The sequence below is a fragment of the Hippocampus bargibanti genome, linkage group LG09, assembly GCF_051943395.1.
Source record: "Hippocampus bargibanti isolate YZ-2025 linkage group LG09, ASM5194339v1, whole genome shotgun sequence".
Taxonomy (NCBI): Eukaryota; Metazoa; Chordata; class Actinopteri; order Syngnathiformes; family Syngnathidae; genus Hippocampus; species Hippocampus bargibanti.
Window position 1 is genome coordinate 22,444,159 of NC_142742.1, and position 23,116 is coordinate 22,467,274.

General features: G+C 48.2%; 1 protein-coding gene across 2 annotated transcripts; it reads left to right on the top strand.

Moving 5' to 3' along the window:
* The first annotated feature begins 153 nt into the window (after nucleotides 1-153).
* On the top strand, nucleotides 154-14,468 carry LOC148893979 (complement component C1q receptor-like). Of its 2 annotated transcripts, XM_089004559.1 has the most exons (3): nucleotides 154-1,301; nucleotides 12,637-12,943; nucleotides 13,857-14,468. In XM_089004559.1, exons 1-2 carry the CDS (start codon nucleotides 458-460, stop codon nucleotides 12,936-12,938), a joined length of 1,146 nt encoding a protein of 381 aa, XP_088860685.1. In that variant the 5' UTR covers nucleotides 154-457; the 3' UTR covers nucleotides 12,939-12,943; nucleotides 13,857-14,468. The 2 variants fall into 2 exon arrangements, with proteins under 2 accessions (XP_088860685.1, XP_088860686.1); XM_089004560.1 differs by lacking the exons at nucleotides 12,637-12,943; nucleotides 13,857-14,468 and adding an exon at nucleotides 10,082-11,267.
* Nucleotides 14,469-23,116: the final 8,648 nt, after the last annotated feature.

The window sequence follows — 23,116 nt, forward strand, 5'->3', positions numbered from 1 at the left end:
TAGATGGATGGATATATATATGGAGAGGTAATTGATTATAATGGGCAGAGCTTTCCATCGTTCCTCTCCCACCCATTCCCACTTTCGAATTATGATGGTGCAGCATCTCTGAGGTCATATGAACCCTCTGTGCCTTGTGTATTGTAACTCGCCACAGCTAAGGGAGTAAGTGGACTTAAACGCCTCAAGTCGACAGGGGGCCGGAGACATCTGGAGAACTAGTCAAAACACAATGGCATATGCCATTGTCTTCCCAGCTCAAAACGGAACTGCTTAGCAGAGGAGAAAGAACGAGCCCTTAACGGCTTCAACACACACTTTCCGCCTTTAGTTCTCCAAAACAGGATACAACGTCATGACCATTACTTTCAGAGCCACACTACTTTGCCCTAAACATGTTGCTCTCATTTCGTGAGAAAACTCACAAAGGGTGTCAGGGGAATTTTTTGTGAAGCGCATGCCACTGATCTGTCTCCTGCTTTTCATGACAAATTTAGGACTATTTTGTGGTGTTGAACATGAAATGATGTGCACGTCCAATGCCTGCTTCACTGTCCATATGGAGAATGTGAGCTTTGCCAAGGCCAGTCAGAGCTGCTTTCACAATGGGGGTTACCTGATGACAGTACGAGACAAAGAAGAAGAAGAGATCCTGCACTCTCTGCTCTCGCTGATCCAGAAGAAAAAGGGCAAAACATTTTGGATTGGATTAAAACTCCACAAAGGTGACTGTGTGTTGGCTGAAAAGCCCCTCAGGGGCTTCAAGTGGGTATCTGGGGAGGAAGATTCCCAGTACTCCAATTGGAAAAAGGAGCCTGTGGACACCTGCACTGAACGCTGTGTGTGGGTCAATTATAATTCCCACGACGACATTCAATTAAAATGGAATGCTGGAGCCTGCAAAGGGCCTTCATTTTCCGTGTGTAAATTTTACTTCACAGGAATGTGCAACGCTCTGCAACTGTTGGGCATCGGGCACGTATCATATACACCTGCTTTCTCCGAGCAGCCATTCCGAAACAGGATGAAATCCTTGCCACTTGGAACATATGCTGAAGTTACATGCAATCAAAAGCGATCACACTTTTCCGTGTGCATCCGGAATGATGACAAATATCAGTGGACTGTACCGGGTCCATTTTGTCGTACAGATCAAGGAAACTGCACGCGCGACAATGGTGGATGCCAACACATGTGTCAGCAGGATTCCGAGCAAGTTAAATGCCTCTGTAAGCAAGGTTACACTCTTGAGGACAACGGACACACATGTAAGATTCAAGATACGTGCAGCGTGGATACTTGTGAGTATCAATGCGTCGTGCAAGAGTGGGGACCAAGTTGTACGTGTCCCGTTGGGTTCACATTGGCAGCAAACCAACGCAACTGGTGCATTAACACACTAGGCAGTTACGTATGCGCATGTCAGGGCGGCTTCGAAATAATCGACGGGAGATGTCACGATCTGGACGAATGCGTACATTCCCAATGCACACAAGGCTGCTTCAATACTGCTGGATCTTTCGCTTGCTACTGTAAAGAAGGATTTATTTTAGCAGAGGACGGCCATGCATGCGTGGACATTGATGAATGCACAACTGAACGCTGTCACTTTAAATATTTTAATACTGAAGGAAGTTTTGTCTGTGGATGCCCCAGTGGTTTTCGTGTGGATGCCACAGGAAGAAATTGCACGCCGCTTGTGACGAAGGTGTCATTACATGACGGAAACCTCGATGAATTTGTATCCTTGATGCCCCCTCCCACGGATATACCTAGTGTCATGGTTTCCATGCCCCCAAGCAATGCTTCGATGTTTGCAACTGCCATGCTGGTCAACTCCAAAGTGCTCATCTGCGTACTTGGCTCAGTCATTCCTTTGCTGCTCATTGTCATTGCGACATTAACAATTGCCATTGTGCGATGTCGTCGATTAAGACAGGAAGCAAAGAAAAGTACGACAGACAGTTATTGTTGGGTTTCCTCTGGTTTCGATCCGCGTTTAGAAAAACTCTATGAATCCATCTTGACTGATGAGCTATGACCTGATGGAGCGTATGGCCTTCCTCGCGTATCTTGTATAATTTATCTCAAAATGTATTTATGTAATTTATCTCTCTCCTCTTTCACTTATAAACGCCACCAATGCACCGCTTGTGTTTCTTACCTTTTTCTTGTTATCTCACACACACATTCCTGTTTCAATGGTTTTGTGAGGTCCGGATAACTCCAGATTAAGGAGTGAGGACCACCGTTGCTGATAAGTTTAGAGAAGAACTAGTGTTACATTTGAACACTAAATGTCACCCCATTTCCCACTTCAACCTCTTTAAAAACAAAGAAATAAAAAGTGGACTTGAAACTGAAATAATAGCAGGAGTGAGGTTTCTGAATGGGTACATTGAAAGTCGTCACAGCTGTAGTGAATTTGGTTAAAATATTGTTTTACTTTTTGTGGTATGAACTTTTTCCTCTTGTTAAACACACACACACACACACACACACACACACACACACACACACACACACACAAACACACACAGTGAGTAAAAAGTGTGTGTATCCAAGTGAAGTGAAAATACACACCAAAAAATCATTTTGGGTGTATTTGTGAGGACCTTTCTGAAACTTTAACAGATGCGTATATAGACCCTGTAGAAGGCTTTAGAATGAAAAACCTGTGAGGACCGGCCAAAAGGTCCTCACTTGTCAAAAATGTGTTCACTACATATGGTATAAAATGTTAGTGGTCCTTCACACGAACACACACATGCACACACTGTCATGTTCAGATTCGGCAGCAGGTGGCGGGTTTGTGTTTCCTAGCTTGTAACACCCAGCTGCCAATCTCCTAATTCAGGGGTGTCAAAGTCATGTTTTGCCGCATTGTAGTTCCGGTTTCCTCTCTGGGGCTATAATGAATTTGGAGAAGTCATTTGAATGTTTCATCCACTCCTCATACTACATATAGAGCGCACAAAAATTGATAAATGACTAGTTTTCAAATTTGAAGTCATAAATAATGACTGCTATTGTGGTTTATATGCGACAATTAATTTTTTTTTGTTGGTACTTTTGCTAGCATCATGGACTTCCAGAAGTTACATTTGCTTTCGCGGGACGAACAAAATGGTGTGGCGGGCCGGGTTTGGCCCTCGGGCCTGTCACATCCTCGTCTGCTCCAGGAGCGTGCCCCTCCCCTCCTGTCTCATCCTCCTCTGTGCCTGCAGCGTGCCCCTCCCCTCACTACTCTCCAGACTCACTCGCCTGTTTGTCATTCCGTTAATTGTGCCTTCTGGCTATTAAAGCTACCCATAGTTCCGTCTGTGCCGGTGTATTTCCTGATGTCCCCCGTCACCCAGCCACACGCAGGTCTGTCTCATTTCCTCGCATTCATTGCATCATTTCTGTTATGCCTTTTGTGTCTCACTAAAGACTCTTATTGAATCCCTGTCTCCACCGTGTATTTCGGATCCGACACTTACTACTTCCCCTCGTCCCTCGAGTACTGTCACTACTCCATGAGCGGACGTGACATAATACACCGGCCAACTATGGATCTCACCGGTGGAGACAAATTCATATCCGCCTTAGCCCATCAGGCAGAGCGTTCAAGCCAGCTGGCGGAAGCTATCAAGGAGAACCGCCTCATCGCGTCTTCGCTAGCTCGACGCCTACAGGAGGTCGAGACACGCCTCGCTACCCTGACGGCACCTTCCTCCCCCCGTGAGTAGTCGCGAGCTCTCCCCGCCGCACCCCTCACGCTACGAAGGCGAACCCGGGCGCTGTGCTCATTCCTGATGCAGTGCTCGCTGGTTTTTGAACAACAACCATCCGCCTTCGTTAGCAACGAGGCTAAAGTGGCCTATCACTAGCCTGCTCACGGGGCAGGCCGAGTCATGGGTGTTGGCCGTCCGTGAGTCCCAGCCCGAACTTACAGTTCCTACCCTGACTTTGTGGCCGAGTTTCGGCAAGTGTTTCACCACCCGATCACAGAGTGTGAGGCTGAGGGACTCCTTCATGACTGTGCAAGGAACGCGTTCGGCCGCTGAGTACTCCATCGACTTCTGCATCCAGGCTGCCCGGAGTGGCTACAACGTTCGGGCGCTGAAAGGAGTGTTTTGTCGCGGATTCAGCGCCGCTCTCAAAGATGAGTTGACCACCCGCGACGCTGGCACCACCGTCAGCGAGATGATCGATGTAGTCATCTCCCTGGACAATCGCCTCCGGGAGCGGCAGCACACCCGACGGTGACAAGCAGGCACGACTCCAGGAGAAGTTTCCCGAGCCGCTGCAGGTGGGGAGCGGGTTTGATCTTGCTAACCCCGGGGGTTGCCGCACTCAAGGGCCCCCGCCTAAGACCTCCAGCACCCGTAAGTCCCGTCGAGGACTGCTAGTGGATTCGGGGGCAGACGGGTGCTTCATCGATCCCCAACTGGCAGAAGCATTGGGCTGCGACGTAGAGAATCTCAAGACTCCCAAAGAGATTCTAGACCTCGACGGTCGACTGCTAGCTAAGGTTACCCGCATCACCGCACCGCTTAAACTCAGGTTATCGGGTAACCATGTTGAACACCGCCAATTCCTCATTATGCCCTCCCGCAACGTGCCACTCGTGCTGGGCCTCCCTTGGCTCAGCACCCATGACCCTTCCATCTCTTGGGAGGGTCCCACCATACAGGGTTGGAGCCCCTTCTGCTATGCCAACTGCCTGCGGTCACGGCAGGGCGAGACCCCTCCCGCGGCGGCGCGCCCAAAGAAATCAGTCTCGAGGGCGTGCCGCATTGTCATCATGATCTGCAGGAAGCGTTCAGCAAGGACAAGGCACAGTCCCTGCCGCTCCACCGACCGTATGACTGCGCCATCGAACTGCAGCCGGGGGCTCCACTACCGGACTCCAGACTTTACCACATCTCACTCCCGGAACAAATATCCCTGAGCACTTATATTGACTCTTCCCTCGCGGCAGGACTTATCCGAACCTTCCCCGCTCGGCGCAGGGTTCTTCTTTATCGAAAAGAAGGATAAATCCCTGCGCCCGTGTGTCAACTATAGGGGTCTGAACGACATCACCATCCGCAATAAGTACCCTCTCGCCCTCATGGACTTGGCCTTCGCGCCTCTCCAATCGGCTACCATCTTCACAAAACTTGATTTGCGTAGCGCATACCACCTGGTTCGCATCAGAGAGGGGGACGAGTGGCAGACCGCGTTCAAAACGCCATTGGGGCATTTTGAATACCTGCTGATGCCGTTCGGACTCACCAACGATCTCACCGTATTCCAAAACCTCATCAACGATGTGCTCAGGGACTTTCTCAACGTTTTTGTATTCGTGTATTTAGAGGAAATCCTAATTTTTTCTAAATCCACAGAAGAACACCGGCAGCATGTCCGACGGGCTCCTGTAAAACCGGCTCTACGTGAAGGCAGAGAAGTGCGAGTTCCACGTCCGCTCTCTGTCTTTTCTGGGGTTCGTCGTGGAGCAGGGGCAACTCCGGGCCGATCCCGCCAAAACCAAAGTGGTGGTGGAATGGCCAACCCCGAAGACGCGCAAACAACTTCAGCGATTTTTGGGGTTTGCCAACCTCTACCGCCGCTTTATCCGCGGTTATAGTCAGAAGGCACTCCCCCTTACTAATCGCATTACCACCAAGGTCCCCTTCAGGTGCACACCCGAAGCAGAGGGGGCATTTAAGCGTCTCCGCCACATCTTCTCCAACTTCCAACAATCTTACGTCACCCCGACCCAGACCTCGCGGTCGAGGTCGATGCATCAGAGTCCAGGGTGGGCGCGGTCCTACCCCAGCGCTTCCCGGTCGAACAGAAGCTCCACCCATACGCCTTCTCCCGCCAGCTCAGTCCCGCGGGAGCCAACTATGACGTGGGGAACCGGGAACTGCTGGCGGTCATCCTGGCGCTGCAGGTATGGAGACTTCAGGGGGCCAAACACCCCTTCACTGTATACACGGACCACAAGAACCTGGCCGCCATTCGGTCCGCCAAGAGACTCAACTCGCAGCAGGCCCGATGGTCACTGTTCCTCACACGGTTTAACTTCACTCTCACCTACTGCCAAGGGTCGCAGAACACCTAGCCCTATCTCGCATCCACGAGCCGGCAGAAATGGAGGAGGTCATCGCCAACATCCTGCCGGCGCAACACATCGTGGGCGCCCTGCAGTGGGAGGTCGAGAGGAGAGTTCAGGAGGCCCTGGGGGGTAACCTCATCCCCAAGGGTTGCCCCCCCAGTCCACACACCAAAGAGCTTCTCTGGGGACACACTTCCAGGGTAGCGTGTCACCCAGGGGTCAACAGGACGATCCAGCTCATCGCCCAACGGTTCTGGTGGCCAGAGTAGAGAAAATATGTCACGGAATTCGTGAAGGCATGCCCTGCCTGTGCTCGTGGGAAGGTCTCCAACCAACCCCCGGCGGGACTTCTCCAGCCGCTACCTATTCCCCCCGACCCTGGTCCCATAACTCCGTTGACTTCATTAAAGGCCTCCCCCCTTACCGTGGCAAGATGGTCGTCCTCACCGTGGTAGACCGCTTCTCGAAGTCGGCCCACCGTTAACCAGGTTGCCGTCCGCTATCGAGACAGCTCAACTCCTGAGAGATTAACTCCTGATCTCCGTCTCCACGGGATTCCAGCGAACATCGTGTCGGACCGGTGACCACAGTTCGTGTCCAAGGTATGGAAACGTTTCTGTGGGTCCCTAGGGGGCATCCGCGAGCCTGTTGTCTGGCTACCATCCCCAGACCAACGGCCAGACAGAGAGAAAGAACCAGGACCTGGAGGCGGAGCTCCGGTGTGTGTGCCTTCACAGTCCCGCGTCGTGGGCCCTCCACTTGCCATGGGTGGAGTACGCCCACAACACCCTGGTCTCCACAGCCACAGGTCGGTCTCCTTTCATGTCCGCCTGTGGTTATCAGCCGCCTCTGTTTCCCACCCAGGAGGGCCAGGTGGAGGTCCCGTCCATCGAAACACCACCTGAGGCGGGCTCATAGAGTGTGGAAGGAGACCAGAGCCGCCCTGTCGCACACGGCATCCCGGAACCAACATATTGCGGACCGCCGTCGCCGCTAGGCTCCCATTTACCAGGTCGGGCAGGAGGTATGTCTGTCCACGAGGGACCTCCGGATGGCCGGGACTTGGTCCACGGTTCGCTGGTCCCTTTCCCATCGAGACCATCCTCAGCCCGGTCTCGGTGAGGCTCCGACTGCCTCCCTCGATGAGGATCCACCCGGTCTTCCATATCTCCCTCCTCAAGCCTGTGGAGACCAGCCCCCTGGCTCCGACACCCGCCCCCCAGCCCCCGGATGGTGGACGGTGGTCCCGTCTACACCGTGCGGGAGATAGTGGACTCCAGGCGCATGGGCAGTGGAGTGCAGTACCTGGTCAATTGGGAGGGCTGCGGTCCCGAAGAATGCCAGTGGGTTCCCCGTTCCTGGATCCCCGACCCATCTCTCACCCGGGCATTCCATTTGGCTCACCCATCCAAACCGGGTGGGCAGCCAGGAGGCGTCTATTGAGGGGAGGGGGGACACTGTCACATCCTCGTCTGCTCCAGGAGCGTGCCCGTCCCCTCCTGTCTCATCCTCCTGGAGCGCGCCCCTCCCTTCCCTACTCTTCCGTTAATTGTGCCTTCTGCCTATAAAAGCCACCCATACAGTTCGGTCTGTGCATCATTTCTGTTATGCCTTTTGTGTCTCAGTAAAGACTCTTATTGAATCCCTGTCTCCACCGTGTATTTCGGATCCGACGCTTACTACTTCCCCTCGTCCCTTGAGTACTGTCACCACCCGCGGACGTGACAGGGCCTTGACTTTGACACCTGTGTACTTATTATTCACCGGGGTACAGACGCTCCTCACGTTATAAATGAGATATGTTCCGAGAGGTCGTTCGTAAGGTGAATTTCTTCCTAAGTTGCTTCAGTGCTATTTTTTTGTATGGAATATGTTTAAAGGACAACCGACGCCTGTGGACAAATTGTGTCCATAATTTGTAAAATCACTCAAGTGACTTCTACTGAGCGTATTTTACAAAGATTCCACGGCATATAGCTATATTTTATGTTGTAAGATTTGTGCTGAATATTCAGGAAGTCTTGTTTTCGAGTTGATAACGATTCCCTAATGACGTCACATTTGGAAGGCCCTGACCGAGAATGCGACACACAATGCATTTTGGGTACTTTGTTCATTCTGAAAACATTGTGTTGGTGAAATTAGAAGGAAAATATATAAATAACGCGGATGGGTGTCGCACCAAGACTACTATTTGATTCTCATTGACACAAATTCCCAGCAGACAAATCGGCCCATTTCCAACGCAGCTTGGGCGCCATCTTGTGTGTTTTCTGGGAACGCTACATTGGAGTCCTGATGGCTCGAATTGATACGCAAGTACTTCTTCAAATCGAGTGCAAACATTTATACTTTCCTCTTCAGAACTATTTGAATCATATTCATAACTGTATGAGTAACAAGAAAGCACCTTCTCCAAATCATTGTTTTGATTCTGGAGCAAGGCAAAGACGTCCTGGCGTGATGTCACGAACAAGGGGGGGGGGCCTTCTGAAACTCGCAATTTCCAGGGTCATTTTGAAGTAGATTTGGGACACTTTAACTCGTTTTTATTGGGGTTTTGCATTTGACTAAAAATATCAACCTTCGTGTTCTGGGTATTTTAGATTCTATAAAACGTTTTCTGATGTCAGTTAGGAAACAAAAAAAAATGTAGGTTGTCCTTTAAGTCAAACACTGAATGGGGAAATATAAAACACTCTAACAGTCGTAAAATAAATTCACAGCCAATTGTAAGTGAACTCGGCGGATCGGGGCCTGAACTCGTTGGCAACACTTTGCTGATTGGTGGCTTGGTGTCAGTCGCGTAAATATCCAGCCCTTAAAACCTCCAATGTGTCTGTGTGTGTGCGTGTGAATAAAAGATGCGCAATACAAAATGTAACTCACATCATCTCTTTCCAAACATTTTTCAACATACCCACAAAAATGTTCGTATGTACAGTTTTTCGTAACTCGAATGTTCGTAAATTGGGGAGCGTCTATATTTAAGGGGTGTCATTCTGTCATTTGTTTGCCGGTGATTTTTTCCCCCTGCTAGTGCTCGTGCCCCAGGTTTGGTGTCTCGAGATCTGTCATAATTGTTCTTCCAGCTCTTGGTGCGATATGTTTAGGATTCTTATTCTGGTTATTCACGTGATATGCATTTGTGAATTGTGTAAATCTAATTTCATTTTGTAGACCCTTGTTTGTTTTTTTCTTCTCACCTTTGTGCTAGTGCTTTTTGTTTTCACGTAGTTTGTATTTCCTGGTCCTTACTTGACCAGTGCTTTGAGTTGATTTTTATCTGTGCGTATTTACATACCAGATTAAACGTTTTTGGTCTGTATGCCAGTCTCCCTCTGATATTTTGGGATGCAGCTACTTACGTCGGCCCAAGCGAACCGAGACTTTATTTGCGCTTTGTTGGGACGTGACAGAATTTACTGTCCGACATATATCCCGCAGACCGAGACAGGATTTGGCCGCTCTGGCCACCGATGAAGTCAACAGGACCGAGCAATCACGGAGCTCTGTCAAGCCATATCCATGTTGGCTCACTGGTTAGATGAAGTAGGAACTTGCCAAGCTACCGTGCAAGAACCCTCTCCTCTCCAGACGGTTAGTCGGGAACCAAATTTACTCCTCCCCCTGCGTTATGGGGGTGAACGCGGTCGATGCAGGGAATTCCTCCATCAGTCATGATTGGTATTCGACCAACAACCCTCGGCTTATGTCAGTGACAAATCAAAAATTGCGTATACCAAGTGTTGGGGTAATTTGCTGTACGAACATCTTTAAACATCTTTTTGCATTGTTTGTTTTTGTCTTGGACTTCCTGATACGTCATATCCTGCCTGCCTTTACATGATGTCACACCCCATGACGTCACATCCTATTGTGTGACACCCTGTCTTATAAATGCTCTCCCAGTTCATCTTTCTCTCTTCCTCTTCTTTCTGCCCCTCCTCGGCCGACCTCCCACAATGCCCCTGCTGTTGTAACCGGCCTTAGGCCTAGAGGACACCTGGGGTCGGTCCAAAGGAGTCACAGGCAGGTAGCACTGCGAACGACGAGGAAAAGACGACACGAGACGAACGAGTTTGTTAGGGTAATTCGCCATACAAACATCTCTAAACATCGCTCTGTAATCTTTGTTTACATTTTGAACTTCCTCGTATGTCATATCCTGCCTTCCTTTACACGATGTCGCATTTTTATGACGTCACATCCTGTCGCGTCATTACTATGCGCCGCATAAATACTCCTGCAGCCCGTTCGTCTCTCTCTCTCTCCATGCTCGCTCCTCCGTCCACACCCCAATGCCCGTGCTCTCCCAATTAAATCAACTTTCTGTTCAAGACCTGGCTCCCCGATGATTTAACCATCGATCTCCATCTACACCCGTCGAAGCAATGAACCAACGGCGAACGATAAAAAATAACCCAACATTCTGGTGCCAAGAAACCCGCGCCGGTTGGGTCTGAAGGGGTTGGGGGGTGCGTGATGGAAGCGCCTCTTCATTCTGACCTGACCACACGGTTGAGTTTTCACGGGTGAGTGCCGCTAGCATGCTGCTATGTTGGGTGAACGAATGTGGAATCCTTTGTGGCCAGAAGGATTTCTTTGCGCGTAATCCACGTATCGAGGCTACTAACGCGACTTTATTGGAAGATATCGTCCGATTATAGCCCATGTTCAAACTATGGGTTCTATTTCTGATGATCGGGCCAAGGCGGGTCCCCATTTGAGTCGGGCCTGGAGGTGTATTAACGGAAATATATACGCGACAAATCGATCCTAATATTTATCGAGATGTCTGGTTTACCGCGCCCTGGCTAACATACTGTAAAACCAGAATAATTCTAATTATAATATTCACAAGGGGTGGATTTTTGGAATTTACTGTGCGCGAGGGCCGGAAGTGAAATTGGGAAATTGAGAGATATTTTAATTTCACTCCGGAGGTTTATTGTTTTAAATAGCTGCAGCTATAATGGTTGTCGACAAGAGACAAGAAGCTCTTAGCTTTTGGTGGTCGTCTGCTTGTATCCACAAGAGCTACGAGGGACCGTTCCCTCGGCGAGGCCTGCTTGTTGACGGGATATTGTGGATTACCGTAATTTCAATTCATTCAATTCATTCACCAACACTAGCACATGGTCAACAATGCTAGCCATTGCTACGGGGTTTCCCAGGGAGTTTCATTGTCCAGGGGGCAGAGGGTGGTCGGCTGGAGGAGGGGGGTGTTAGGGGGAGCAGTCTTTGTGTGTGTTCAAGACAGCATGCAGATGCTAATTTATCTCCTGGCTGCCTTTGCGTACAGTGATGACATTTGTCAGTTCAAAAGTAAGTTGTAGTTACGACAAAAAGTGCAAGATAAACTGTTAAGATTGGTATGCGAATTATTATCATTATTATTATGAATTGGTTGCAGTGCACATTAAAGGAATTTCTCGCCGGTAAGAATGAAATTGGCAAATGAGTTGAGTGGGCACCGATGTCAGGTAGAGATTCAGGCGAAATCAGATATATTGTGTAGAGCTTCCGTGCTAACCAGCTTCTTTCAGAATGGGGAGAAGGAGATCCTTCAGAAGGGGAGGAGACTCCTGCGGAATCCGTGCCAGGGTGGCCGCAGATGAAGCTGGGTTGTGCACATGGATGTCCTATGTAGGAGCAAATCTGACTGTCAACTGGTGCCCTCCAACTGAATGACAAAAGGCGAGTACGAGATGACCATTTACACAGATCGCCATAATGTTGACGACCATGTCAACTTGTGCAAATTGTAGAAGGCTGTCCTCCACCCATACAATTTGGTGACATGCAAATGTCCACCAAAAACACATTTTTGCAGAGATGATTTGCCTGGGGGCCAGCAGAGGAGTAACAGCAGAAGTAGCTGTGCTCAATGTACAAAAATTCCGTGGTACACGCTACATGAATTAGTTCTCATGCAGGTGTTGAGAGACATGCCAAAATTTGGACTCCAAATTTTTGACCAATGATTGACAAGCAGTTTTATGCAAATTGATGTCTGTGTAGGCTCTCAGTCGTACAGGAGTGATCCATCGATGAGAAGGTTTCTTCAGCCGTCATCTGTACAAATTTGAAGGTTTCGGACGTTTCGCCTCCTATCCAAGAGGCTTCGTCAGCGAACTAGGGTCTGACTGGTCGTATTGATGATCTGTGCAATGTCCAAGAGGGATCGTGTTCCGCGCAAACACGTTCCCAATCTGCAAATTGAGACTTTTCATGTCTCAACAGGGGGGAATGGCAATAGCCTAGATCATCATTGCCAAAATTTTCACTTTTGGTGTTGAGTGATGTTAGCTGCAATATCATTCCCACAAGAAAGTGGTGCCCTCCAGAAATGCAGACTCACTAACAACTAACATACACTAACAAACTAAAATCTAACAATAACAATGTCTGCCATTTCTGTGAGAGAATGCATTACAGAGCCTAAACGATGAGACAGATTTTGATAGGGAAAGAAACCCCAAGAAAGTGATGTGCAGAATGAAACCATCCTTTCGACATGTGACCTGGCACAAGTCTTCTTTTAGTCTCCACAGGACAGAGCTGCGGTTTGAAGAAGATGACGTGGGCCACGCCAAAGTGGGATGGACCGGTTGCGGAGCTGCTAGCCGTCTTAGCAGCTACAAGCTTCGCCTGGACTCGCGAGGACACCACACCGTTCGTCAAGAAGATTCCCGATGCACAACTGGAGCCGAAGATCACACACCTTTTCCCATTCACTAGCTCGTCTGTACCACACCCTGGGGCCTGCTTGCGACAAATGCTACAAACAATTTTGTTCCTACTCGTCATCCTGGTGATCACCATCCAGGATCCCATGAAGATTTGACTATTGTAGGTAGAGAATGACATGACTTTGATTTGAGAATGTTTCCATTATGATTTTCTTTTCTGTTCACCTCGACCGATGTTAAAAATGTTCGTCAGGGGGGAGATGTTAGGGTAATTCGCCATACAAACATCTCTAAACATCGCTCTGTAATCTTTGTTTACATTTTGAACTTCCTCGTATGTCATATCCTGCCTTCCTTTACACGATGTCGCATTTTTATTATGTCACATCCTGTCGCGTCATTACTATGCGCCGCATAAATACTCCTGCAGCCCGTTCGTCTCTCTCTCTCTCTCCATGCTCGCTCCTCCGTCCACACCGCAATGCCCGTGCTCTCCCAATTAAATCAACTTTCTGTTCAAGACCTGGCTCCCCGATGATTTAACCATCGATCTCCATCTACACCCGTCGAAGCAATGAACCAAGGGCGAACGATAAAAAATAACCCAACAGTGTTAATCAGCTTCACACAGCGGCATTTATCACTGACTTATTTACTCATCAAAACATCAATTCTGCAATTTCAATATCAGAATACATCAATGTGTAGATCTGTACATTCAACATCTATTCATTGTATATATCCTCCACATTTGCACGTGCGTATGCACGTCTGCACGCTCGTGTGTGTTGTGCTGGGAACTACAATTGACATCCCAAAATCCAAATTCATCAAAGCCACAAAACATTAATCAAAGCCACAAAACTACGGTTTCATATATAGTATCGCCCAACAAGTCCCCAATTACTTTAACATCTTGAGGATGTCTAAAAATTATTATTTTGAATACCTGTGAACGACGAGGAAAAGACGACACGGGACGAACGTTTTAATCAGCTTCACACAGCGGCATTTATGACTGACTGCGCATGCGTGAGCTGAGCCTACATCGTCTTCCTCTGTTCCATTCACAGGCGCGTAGTGCCCTCTCCTGACTTGGTAGTCTAATTGAATAACATACAGTAACGGAGGTCGTTTCTAACCCCTGTGATGTCACGAGAGGCTGTGTCCTGGAGGGGAAATACATCCCCCTAAGATGGCTCCACCCAGAGAGAGTCTTGGCCCCAGCTGGTGGAAGACAGCAATTCAAACCACACACCTGCGGCTGATCACGGCTTGATTGGCAAGCGAGGCTCTTCAGGCAGAGAGCCTCTGAGTGTGGAGCTTGGGGGAAGGACAAGCTCGATTGCTGTGCTCGGTGAAGAAGTTGATTGCTGCGTGGAACTCATTGCTAGTTGGGACCACACGACTGGACACTGGATTAGAACCTAGCTAAGGTGGCTAGGCTACATGAGGAGGACGTTAAGAGGGGTTAGGCCTAGAGACTCTTGTAAAAGAACTCCGTCTTCAGTTTTACCTCAGAAGAGACTTTATTTGGATTTAAGTAGCAGAAGAGACTTTATTTGGATTTAAGTATCAGAAGAGACTATTTGGATTTAAGTAGCAGAAGAGACTTTATTTTGATTTAAGTATCAGAAGAGACTTTATTTTGATAGGTATTGGAAGAGACACTATTCAAACCTTTGTTGCTTGTGAATTCCCCCTGGAACCCTTGATTAAAACCTTTTGTTTGTATCCAAACCTGTCGTCCATTGCACTTCTTGTCCTGTCCCGATGAGAGCCAGCCTCTCATGGTATCACACCCCCTACACTCTCCCCTGCTTTAAGAGATGTCCCCCGACATCTTGACTACACCAACAAGTAGTCAAGTACCAGTAAAAGCACAGTCATCTGTCTGGTCTCCGTAGGGTGGTATCAGTCACATTCAAATGCAAGTCTGCTGTCTAATAAGTCCATACCGTCGGGGTAGGGTAATAATAGGGTTCAGGTCGCACTAGATAATGAGTCGTGGGGTAAGGCATGCAAGTATACAAGACATTTGCCCCAGGTCTCCAGGGCTGGTATGATGGATGACCCAAGTGTTCATATGTGAATATCTCTCTGGGTCTTAGAGTACGAGTAGACCTTCTTGCCAGCGATTCCATTCCACTTTCTGACTCGGTGTCTGCTTCCACCAACTCCGCCGGCGCTCCTGCATCACCCTCATTATCATCCATTACAGGTTGTTCCGGGCTTCCCTCAGCAGGCAGGGTGTCAGCTGGTGTTGGGTTTCGTAATGATGCTGGCATGACCAATGGAAAAGCATCCTCTAGCTGCTGCCCATCCTCTGGTTCCGTAGTTTGTGCCTGGGGGTGGAATTCTGATGCTACAGCTCTGACATTGTGCGGTTTAGGTTGAGACGCCTGATGACTGACTGTCTTCCTTGTATACACAGGTAACCGTCGGAGATTGTATGAACATCCCTCCTCTTCCTCTGAATATCCAGACTCCTGCCCAACTGCTTCCCTGCTATATAAACCTGTCTGTCTAGCTGTTTTTTCTGTTTATTTTTCACCCTACCGGGCTGTTCATCTGGCAAATCATTGACAGACAGCAGGAGATTACGGTGCAACACACGGGTAGTTTTGTCTCCGTTTTCTGCCTTAACCTTGTACACTGGTACATCTCCCACTCTTTCAATGACCCTGTGGACTCTTTCCTCCCAGTAAGCCCGGAGCTTGCCAGGTCCACCCCTCTCAGATAGGTTCCTGACAAGTACACGATCCCCTGGCTGGAGTGCAACGCCTTTAACACACGGTCATAGTATTTCTTTCTTTTTTCAGAGCTCTTTTGACTGTTCTCTGAGGCAATTCTGTAAGCATTTTGCATTCGACAGGCCCACTACGTGCATATTCGTGTCGGCTTTTTACTTCTTCGTCAGCTGTCAGACCAAAAAACTAAGTCGATGGGCAACCGGGGAGACCTTCCATAGAGGAGGAAGAACGGTAAATAGCCAGTGGACTCATGTCTTGTACAGTTGTACGCATGAACTACATGAGGCAAATAGTCTTTCCACTCAGCTTTCCTTTCTTCTTTGAGAGTGCATAGCATCTGTAACAGTGTTCTATTCAGACGTTCTACAGGGTTGTTCTGCGGATGGTATGGGGTGGTTCGGGAATGCGCAATGCCAGACAACTGTTGAAGCCGCTGGAATAGACTGTTTTCAAACTCCCGACCTTGATCATGATGTAGTCTCTCTGGATAAGAGAACCGTGGAATAAAATCACTAAAGATTTTCTCAGCAGCAACCTTGCCTGACTTATATTTGTCGGGTAGACTTGTGCGAAACGAGTAAAGTGGTCTACCAGGACTAGAATATACTCATAACCTCCTTTACTTGGCTCAAGATGGAGATAATGAATAGAAATGAGCTCAAAAGGGGCACTAGTAGTGATGTTGCCCATAGGTGCTTTTTCCGGAATGTTGGGTCGTTTCTGTTTAATGCAGGAACACTGGCGAATTACGTAGTTTTCTATTTCGTGTTGCATGAATGGCCAATAGAACCTCTGCCTTGCAAGGTTGATCACCTTGTCAGCTCCAACATGACCTATGTCATCATGCAGGTGTTTGAGCACAGTCGACTTCAGCTTACTAGGCAGAACGAGCTGTTTCCATTTCCCCGCCTGTCTGTTAAAATTCCCTTGTCCAGTTTCAGTCTATTCCATTCGTGTACTAGTCTCCTTGCCTCTGGTCCCATTTGTCTTTTATCTTTGTCATTGGGGTTCCATCCCCTCCTCTTCAGTGTCATTACCTCAGAGATTGACGCATCCTCTTCCTGAGCAGCTCTGATATCATCTGGAGTGATAACGGGGACTGTCACCGGAAGAAAATCCTCACCATCAGAGGTGAGTTGCAACACAGCCATCCATGGCACATCCTCCTCAGCCACAGCCTTGTCCCCCTGCCATATGGTGGAATCACGTCTGGGGGCAAAGTTTCAGTGTACTCCTCTGTGTGCCCCTCCATCTTAACTGGATATCGTGACAGTGTGTCGGCATCAGCATTCGCCTTGCCTGGGCTGTACTTTATTGTGAAGTGGAAATCCGCCAATTCACCCACCCAGCGATGTCCGGTAGCATTGAGTTTGGCCGTGCTTAAGACGTACGCGAGGGGGAATATTATCCGTGTACACAGTGAATGTGGGTGCATAGTAGAGATAATCTCGAAATTTGTCGCAGATTGCCCACTTCAACTCCAGAAACTCAAGCTTCCCAGAATGGAGATGTGCAGTGTTGTTAACTGGCCTCTGGTCAGGCTGAGTGGCCCCCTCTACCAGTTTAAACAGCCGCCGTGCAATCTTGGCAAAGTCCTGTACGAAGGATCTATAGTAGCCCAATAACCCCAATAGAGCTCTGACTTCCCCCACATTGCGTGGTTCTCTCTCTTTTAACTGCAAAACGGCTTCCAGGTCTTTAGGGTCTATGCGGACACCATCACTTGACACGAGACGACCTAAGTACCTCACTTGTCGTCTGAACAGTTCACATTTATTCAGACGTAGCTTTATGCCATGCTCCCGCAGGCGGTGAAGCACTTTCCTCAGGTCCTTTACGTGTTCATGAAATGATTTTGAAAAGCAGAGCACGTCATCCAGATAAGGAGAGCCACATTCGTCCCTCAGGCCATCAAGAACGCCCTCCATACATCTTTGAAAGGCTGCTGGGGCATTAGTTAGTCCAAATGGGAGGCGGAGACACTCGTACACCCCCCAAGGGGTGCTGAAAGCCGTTAGATGCCTGGAACTGTCATCAACAAAGCCCTGGTGGTAAGTGCTGCCTTGGTCGAGTATTGAGAACCAAGAGTAGCCCCCCAGGTTATCTAGCAGGTCTTCAATGCGTGGGAGTGGGAGATGATCGGGGACAGTTTTGCGATTTAGCTGCCTAAAGTCAACGCACAGGCACAAGCTTTTATCTTTTTTTCTAACACAGACGACAGGGGATGAGTATTCTGAAGTGGATTTTCTTATCCAACCATGGTGAAGTAGGTTTTGCACATAGTCTTTGACCTCTTGGTAAAGGGGTTTTCGAATGGCATTGTAACGCTTTTGCACTGGCGTTTTGTCAGTGAGTTGGATCTTGAGTTGCAGGTTTGGAATGCAACCTATATCAGCATCACCTCTTGCAAAGACATCTGACTCTTCATACAACATGTCTCTGGCAATCCCCTGTTCTTCCGCTTTGAGATGTGACTGTTCAACTGGAGGATGCCACTTGTCTGTGGTCAGAGCCGAGCAGATTTGAACGGTGGGACTGTTTAGCGGCTTTGGATTGTCGAAGCACTCCTTAAAGGGCATGACCCCAGTAACTTCCTCAATTGAGCCCAGAATTGTTCTCTGTGAAAGATGAATGTCATGTTTACTAACATTCTGAATGGGAATTTTTACCATTTTTGTCGGCCCACTGGTTACATGTACTAACGAAGAGAATGGCTCTAGCCCCTCAGGGCAGTTGTTCCCTATACTGGGCTCAAATAGCATTGTTCCACCCTTGGGCCATGCTCTGACTCTGCACTTCACCTCCCATGTCTTCCCCGCAGGAATAATGAGTCCCGTCTTTCCAACACACACAGGGTACTGGAGGAATGGCTCATCAGGGCCCAATATCTGAAGAACAGAAATCAAGGTCTCTACTGTGCGTTCGCTGACACTCATGGCTTCTTTCAGTATGGCTCCAATGTCCAACTGTTCATTGTTCTCTTTTATCATTTCTGCAATCACATTGCTTCCGATGAGAGGACAGTTAACACAACTCGTAGTGATTAGTATGGGAACTTGTATGTTGGCATGTCCATGGCTTCCACTCCGTATCTGCAACCCAACATTAGCCCATCCATCAAAGGGAGCCGCTTTGCCATTCGCTGCAGATACCTCAAACGGTTGGTCCGGGAATAGGGATGAAAGTGGCTGAATGATTACGTTGGGCAGTGCTTCCTCTACCCACGCCCTACTCACCACGGTCACTTGAGACTCTGAGTCAAGCAGCATTTGGAGTGGGACCCCATTGAGTGCACATGAAACCATACAACGCTTGCCAATTAGTTGTGCTACATATTTTTTTTGATGTTGACTGACACTGCGTCGTCAGACTTATGGATGTTACTGGTTCAACCGAGTTGATTTGTACTGGAGGCTTGTCATTGGCATTAATCACTGGAAGCCTAACTCCAGTGACCTTCCCCCATTTCCCGGTGCCTTTTTTCGCAGACAGCCCACAGGTCTACGTCCTTCCTGACCACAAATGAAACAGTGAGGGCAGCTCTTAATGTTCTTTCGCATACAGGCCTGACACCTGCCCCTAGTCTCATTCGTTGGTGTTTGGGGTCGCGTCGAGGATCGAGTCAGGGCCGGACATGGATCTCCCTGAGCCGCCAATTCTGGAGGTTTAACAACCTGGGCAAAGTGTTTGGTCATTGCGGTCACTTGAGCAGTCAGCTCGAGAATGGCAGCACGGTTAGCCTGTAATTCAGAGTCAACTTTGGTCTGGTTAATCTGGTCAGTTTGATTAGTTTGAGCAGCATGGACATTCACAGATCGATTTTTAGTCACAGTACCAAGGCGTTTCACCCTCTCAGCCTCTTCACTTGTGGACTTTGTAAGTTGTTCACGAACCTGTAAATCTGTAAGGAATGGTTTAGTTGTTCACGAACCTGTAAATCTGTAAGGAATGGTTTGAGATCACATCTGACATGATAATTCTTCTCATTTAGCCCTTGATAGAGTGTGTGCAGATTTGTATCTTGGACCAGTTTTTTATCGTAACCAAAATCTGCACCTGTTTGTTGTGACTCAAACATAATTCTCTGCTTCAAACCCCTCAGTCTATATAAAAATAGTTGTGGAAACTCATTGTGTCGCTGCTGAGCGGTACTGAGCTCGTAAAAGAGCTCAGAGCTGCTCTTATCTCTGATATGTGATCGTAAAATTGTGTTTAACTGTGACATTGTAAGACCCTCTGTATCATTTAGCATGTCTCTGAATGTCCCAGGTTTAGTTATCTTCGACACAATGCGGAAAAAATAAGACTCGCTAAACCTTCTTGTAGTCCCTCATCCATTTGTTTACACACACAGACAGTTCAGACCTGGTGTCAGAAATCTGACCACCATAAATTTTGAACTCCCTACGTGGAAACAGAGCAGCTACATCCGTGTACTTCACCACCTGCTCCCCCATACCGGAGGATAAGCCGACATGTTCAGGAGGAGCACCACCTGAACTGTTGGCGATGATCCTGAATGGCGATGGAGTGGTGACGTTCCTGACCGGTGTGTGGATGTCTCTTAGTGGAAGAGGTGTGACCTTAAGTCCTCCTCTCAGGTCAGCTCCTTCCCCAGTAGGTTCCTCCGGGGCATCTAGGAGCTCGCTGATCATGTCATCGAGGTGAAGGAGTTGAGACATGCCTTCATCTTCTATGTGTCTTAATTTGTCACCTCTGACATAGTCAATAATAACATCAAACAGTTCTGGTTCACCAAGGGCCGCAAGGTCCTCAGTATCACCCTCATCCACTGCGCTGGCAACAGTTTGTAGCTGATTGGCATTCAAGGCTAATAGTCTCTTTTGGATCTTGAAAATCAATACCCGTCGTGGAGTTGTGGAAGCTATCGTTAGCCTCTACTCTCTGGAGAACGGACAGCACCACCGTCTTCCCTGAAGCTTTAGGCACAGGTTCTCTTCGTAGCAGTTCCCACTCTGCCCACTAGCGGCATGTATATCGGATGAGCCCCCAATTGTAACCGGCCTCAGGCCTAGGGGATACCTGGGGTCGGTCCAAAGGAGTCACAGGCAGGTAGCACTGTGAACGACGAGGAAAAGACGACACGAGACGAACGTGTTAATCAGCTTCACACAGCGGCATTTATCACTGACTTATTTACTCATCAAAACATCAATTCGGCAATTTCATTATCAGAATACATCAATGTGTCGATCTATACATTCAACATCTATTCATTGTATATATCCTCCACATTCGCACATGCGTATGCACGTCTGCACGCTCGTGTGTGTTGTGCTGGGAACTTCAATTGACATCCCAAAATCCAAATTCATCAAAGCCACAAAACATTCATCAAAGCCACAAAACTACGGTTTCATATATAGCATCGCCCAACAAGTCCCCAATTACTTTAACATCTTGAGGATGTCTAAAAATTATTATTTTGAATACCTGTGAACGACGAGGAAAAGACGACACGAGACGAAGACGTTCGTCTCGTGTCGTCAGCTTCACACAGCGGCATTTATGACTGACTGCGCATGCGTGAGCTGAGCCTACATCGTCTTCCTCTGTTCCATTCACAGGCGCGTAGCGCCCTCTCCTGACTTGGTAGTCTAATAGAATAACATACAGTAACGGAGGTCGTTTCTAACCCCCTACATTGTCTACAAGATTAAACTAACTTATTGTGTTCAACACCTGGCTTCCTGCTGATTTCACCATCCCACTTCCAACACCCTGAGAAGCCATGAACCAGGAACGAACGATCACTTTTAACCCATCATTGATGGATGTCCTATGCTGAAGCGAGACTGACTGTCAATGGTGCCCTCCGCCTGAATGACAAAAGGCGAGTATGATGCCCATTTATACAGATTGCCATAATGTTTGCTGAACATGCCAACTCGTGCTAAAGAATTGTAGAAGGCTGTCCTCCACCCAAAGAATGTGGCGACATGCAAATGTCTACCCCACACAGAATTTGCAGATATGATTTGCTTGGGTACCAGCAGAGGAGTAGCAGCAGGAGAAGCAGTGCTCAACGTACAAAATTTTCGTGGTAAATGCCACATGAATCGGTGCCCATGCAAGTGTTGAGAGACATGTCAAAATTTGGCCTCCAAATTCAAGGGCAGTGATTGACAAATGGTGCTTTGCAAATTGATACACGTTCCCATTTGGCAAATTGAGACATTTCATGTCTCAACAAGGGGGAGTGACGATAAATAGCTCAAATCCCCATTACCAACATTTTCACTTTTGGTAATGAGTGATGTTGGCTGCAACGTCATTCCCCAAGAAGGTTTGTGCCCTCCAAGAAATGCAGACTCACTAACCACTAACTTTTACTAACCAACTAACACTGACTTACTGCCATTTCTGTGAGAGAATGCATTGCAGAGCCTTAACGATGAGACAGACTTTGACAATGAAAGAAATGCCCAGAAAATGTGTTGTGTAGAATGAAACCATCCTGTCGACATGTAACCTGGCACAAGTCTCTTTTTGTTCCCCACAGAACGAGGTTGCAGTCTGAAGAGAAGGACGTGGGCCAGACCAACGTGGGATGGACTGTTCGCGGAGCTGCTAGCTGTTTTAGCAGCCACAAGCTTCATCTGGATTCGCGAGGACATCGTTCGTCAAGGAGATTCCCGATGCATGTCACTGGAGCCGCCTCGACAGATCACACACTTTTCCCAGTCACCCGCTTATCCGTATCACACCTTGGGGCTTGCTTGCGATTAATTCTACAAACAATTTCGTTCCCCCTCGTCGTCCTGGTGATCACCATCCGGGATGCCATGAAGATTTGACTGTTGTAGCGAATGACATGACTTTAATTAGTCAATTCGAGATTGTTTTAATTGTGATTATTTTACTTTGTGATTTTCTTTTCTTTTTTCTTTCTTCTTTCTATTCAACTCCACCGATGTTCGTCAGGGGGGATATGTTGGGGTAATTCGCTTTACGAACATCTTTAAACATCTTTTTCCATCATTTGTTTTTGTCTTGGACTTCCTGATACGTCATATCCTGCCTGCCTTTACATGATGTCACACCCCATTACGTTACATCCTATTGCGTCGCACCCTGTCCGTCTTATCAATGCTCTCCCAGTTCGTCTTTCTCTCTTCCTCTTCTTTCCTTTCTGCCCCTCCTCAGCCGACCTCCCACGATGCCCCTGCTGTCTACAAGATTAAACTAATTTATTCTGTTCAACACCTGGCTTCCTGCCGATTTCTCCCTCCCACTCCCAACACCCTGAGAAGCCATTAACCAGGAACGAACGATCACTTTTAACCCATCAGAAGGGAGGCCGGAGGACAGTTATGATATTGTCAACAAGGAATGCAGTCAGTGGCAGACTATTCGATTACTTTTCATATTTAGCCACCGAGAGTGGTTATGAAAACCGAGCACTTTGTGGACTGTTTCGCCGCGGTTTAAACTCCTCCCTCAAGGAAGACCTGGCCGTCCAAGATGACAGCTCTAACTTGAATGATCTTGGGAACCTTGCCCTTAGGCTGGACAACCGCATGGAGGAGTGGAGTCGTGAACGCGGGTGGCAAAGAATT

What these genes read in the sequence shown, in the direction of transcription:
- LOC148893979 (XM_089004559.1), top strand. Translation starts at nt 458, where the DNA reads ATGCCACTGATCTGTCTCCTGCTTTTCATGACAAATTTAGGACTATTT. An exon ending in TACGTGCAGCGTGGATACTT is followed by an intron (nt 1,302 to 12,636) that starts GTGAGTATCAAT and finishes GTCTTCTTTTAG; the next exon opens with TCTCCACAGGACAGAGCTGC.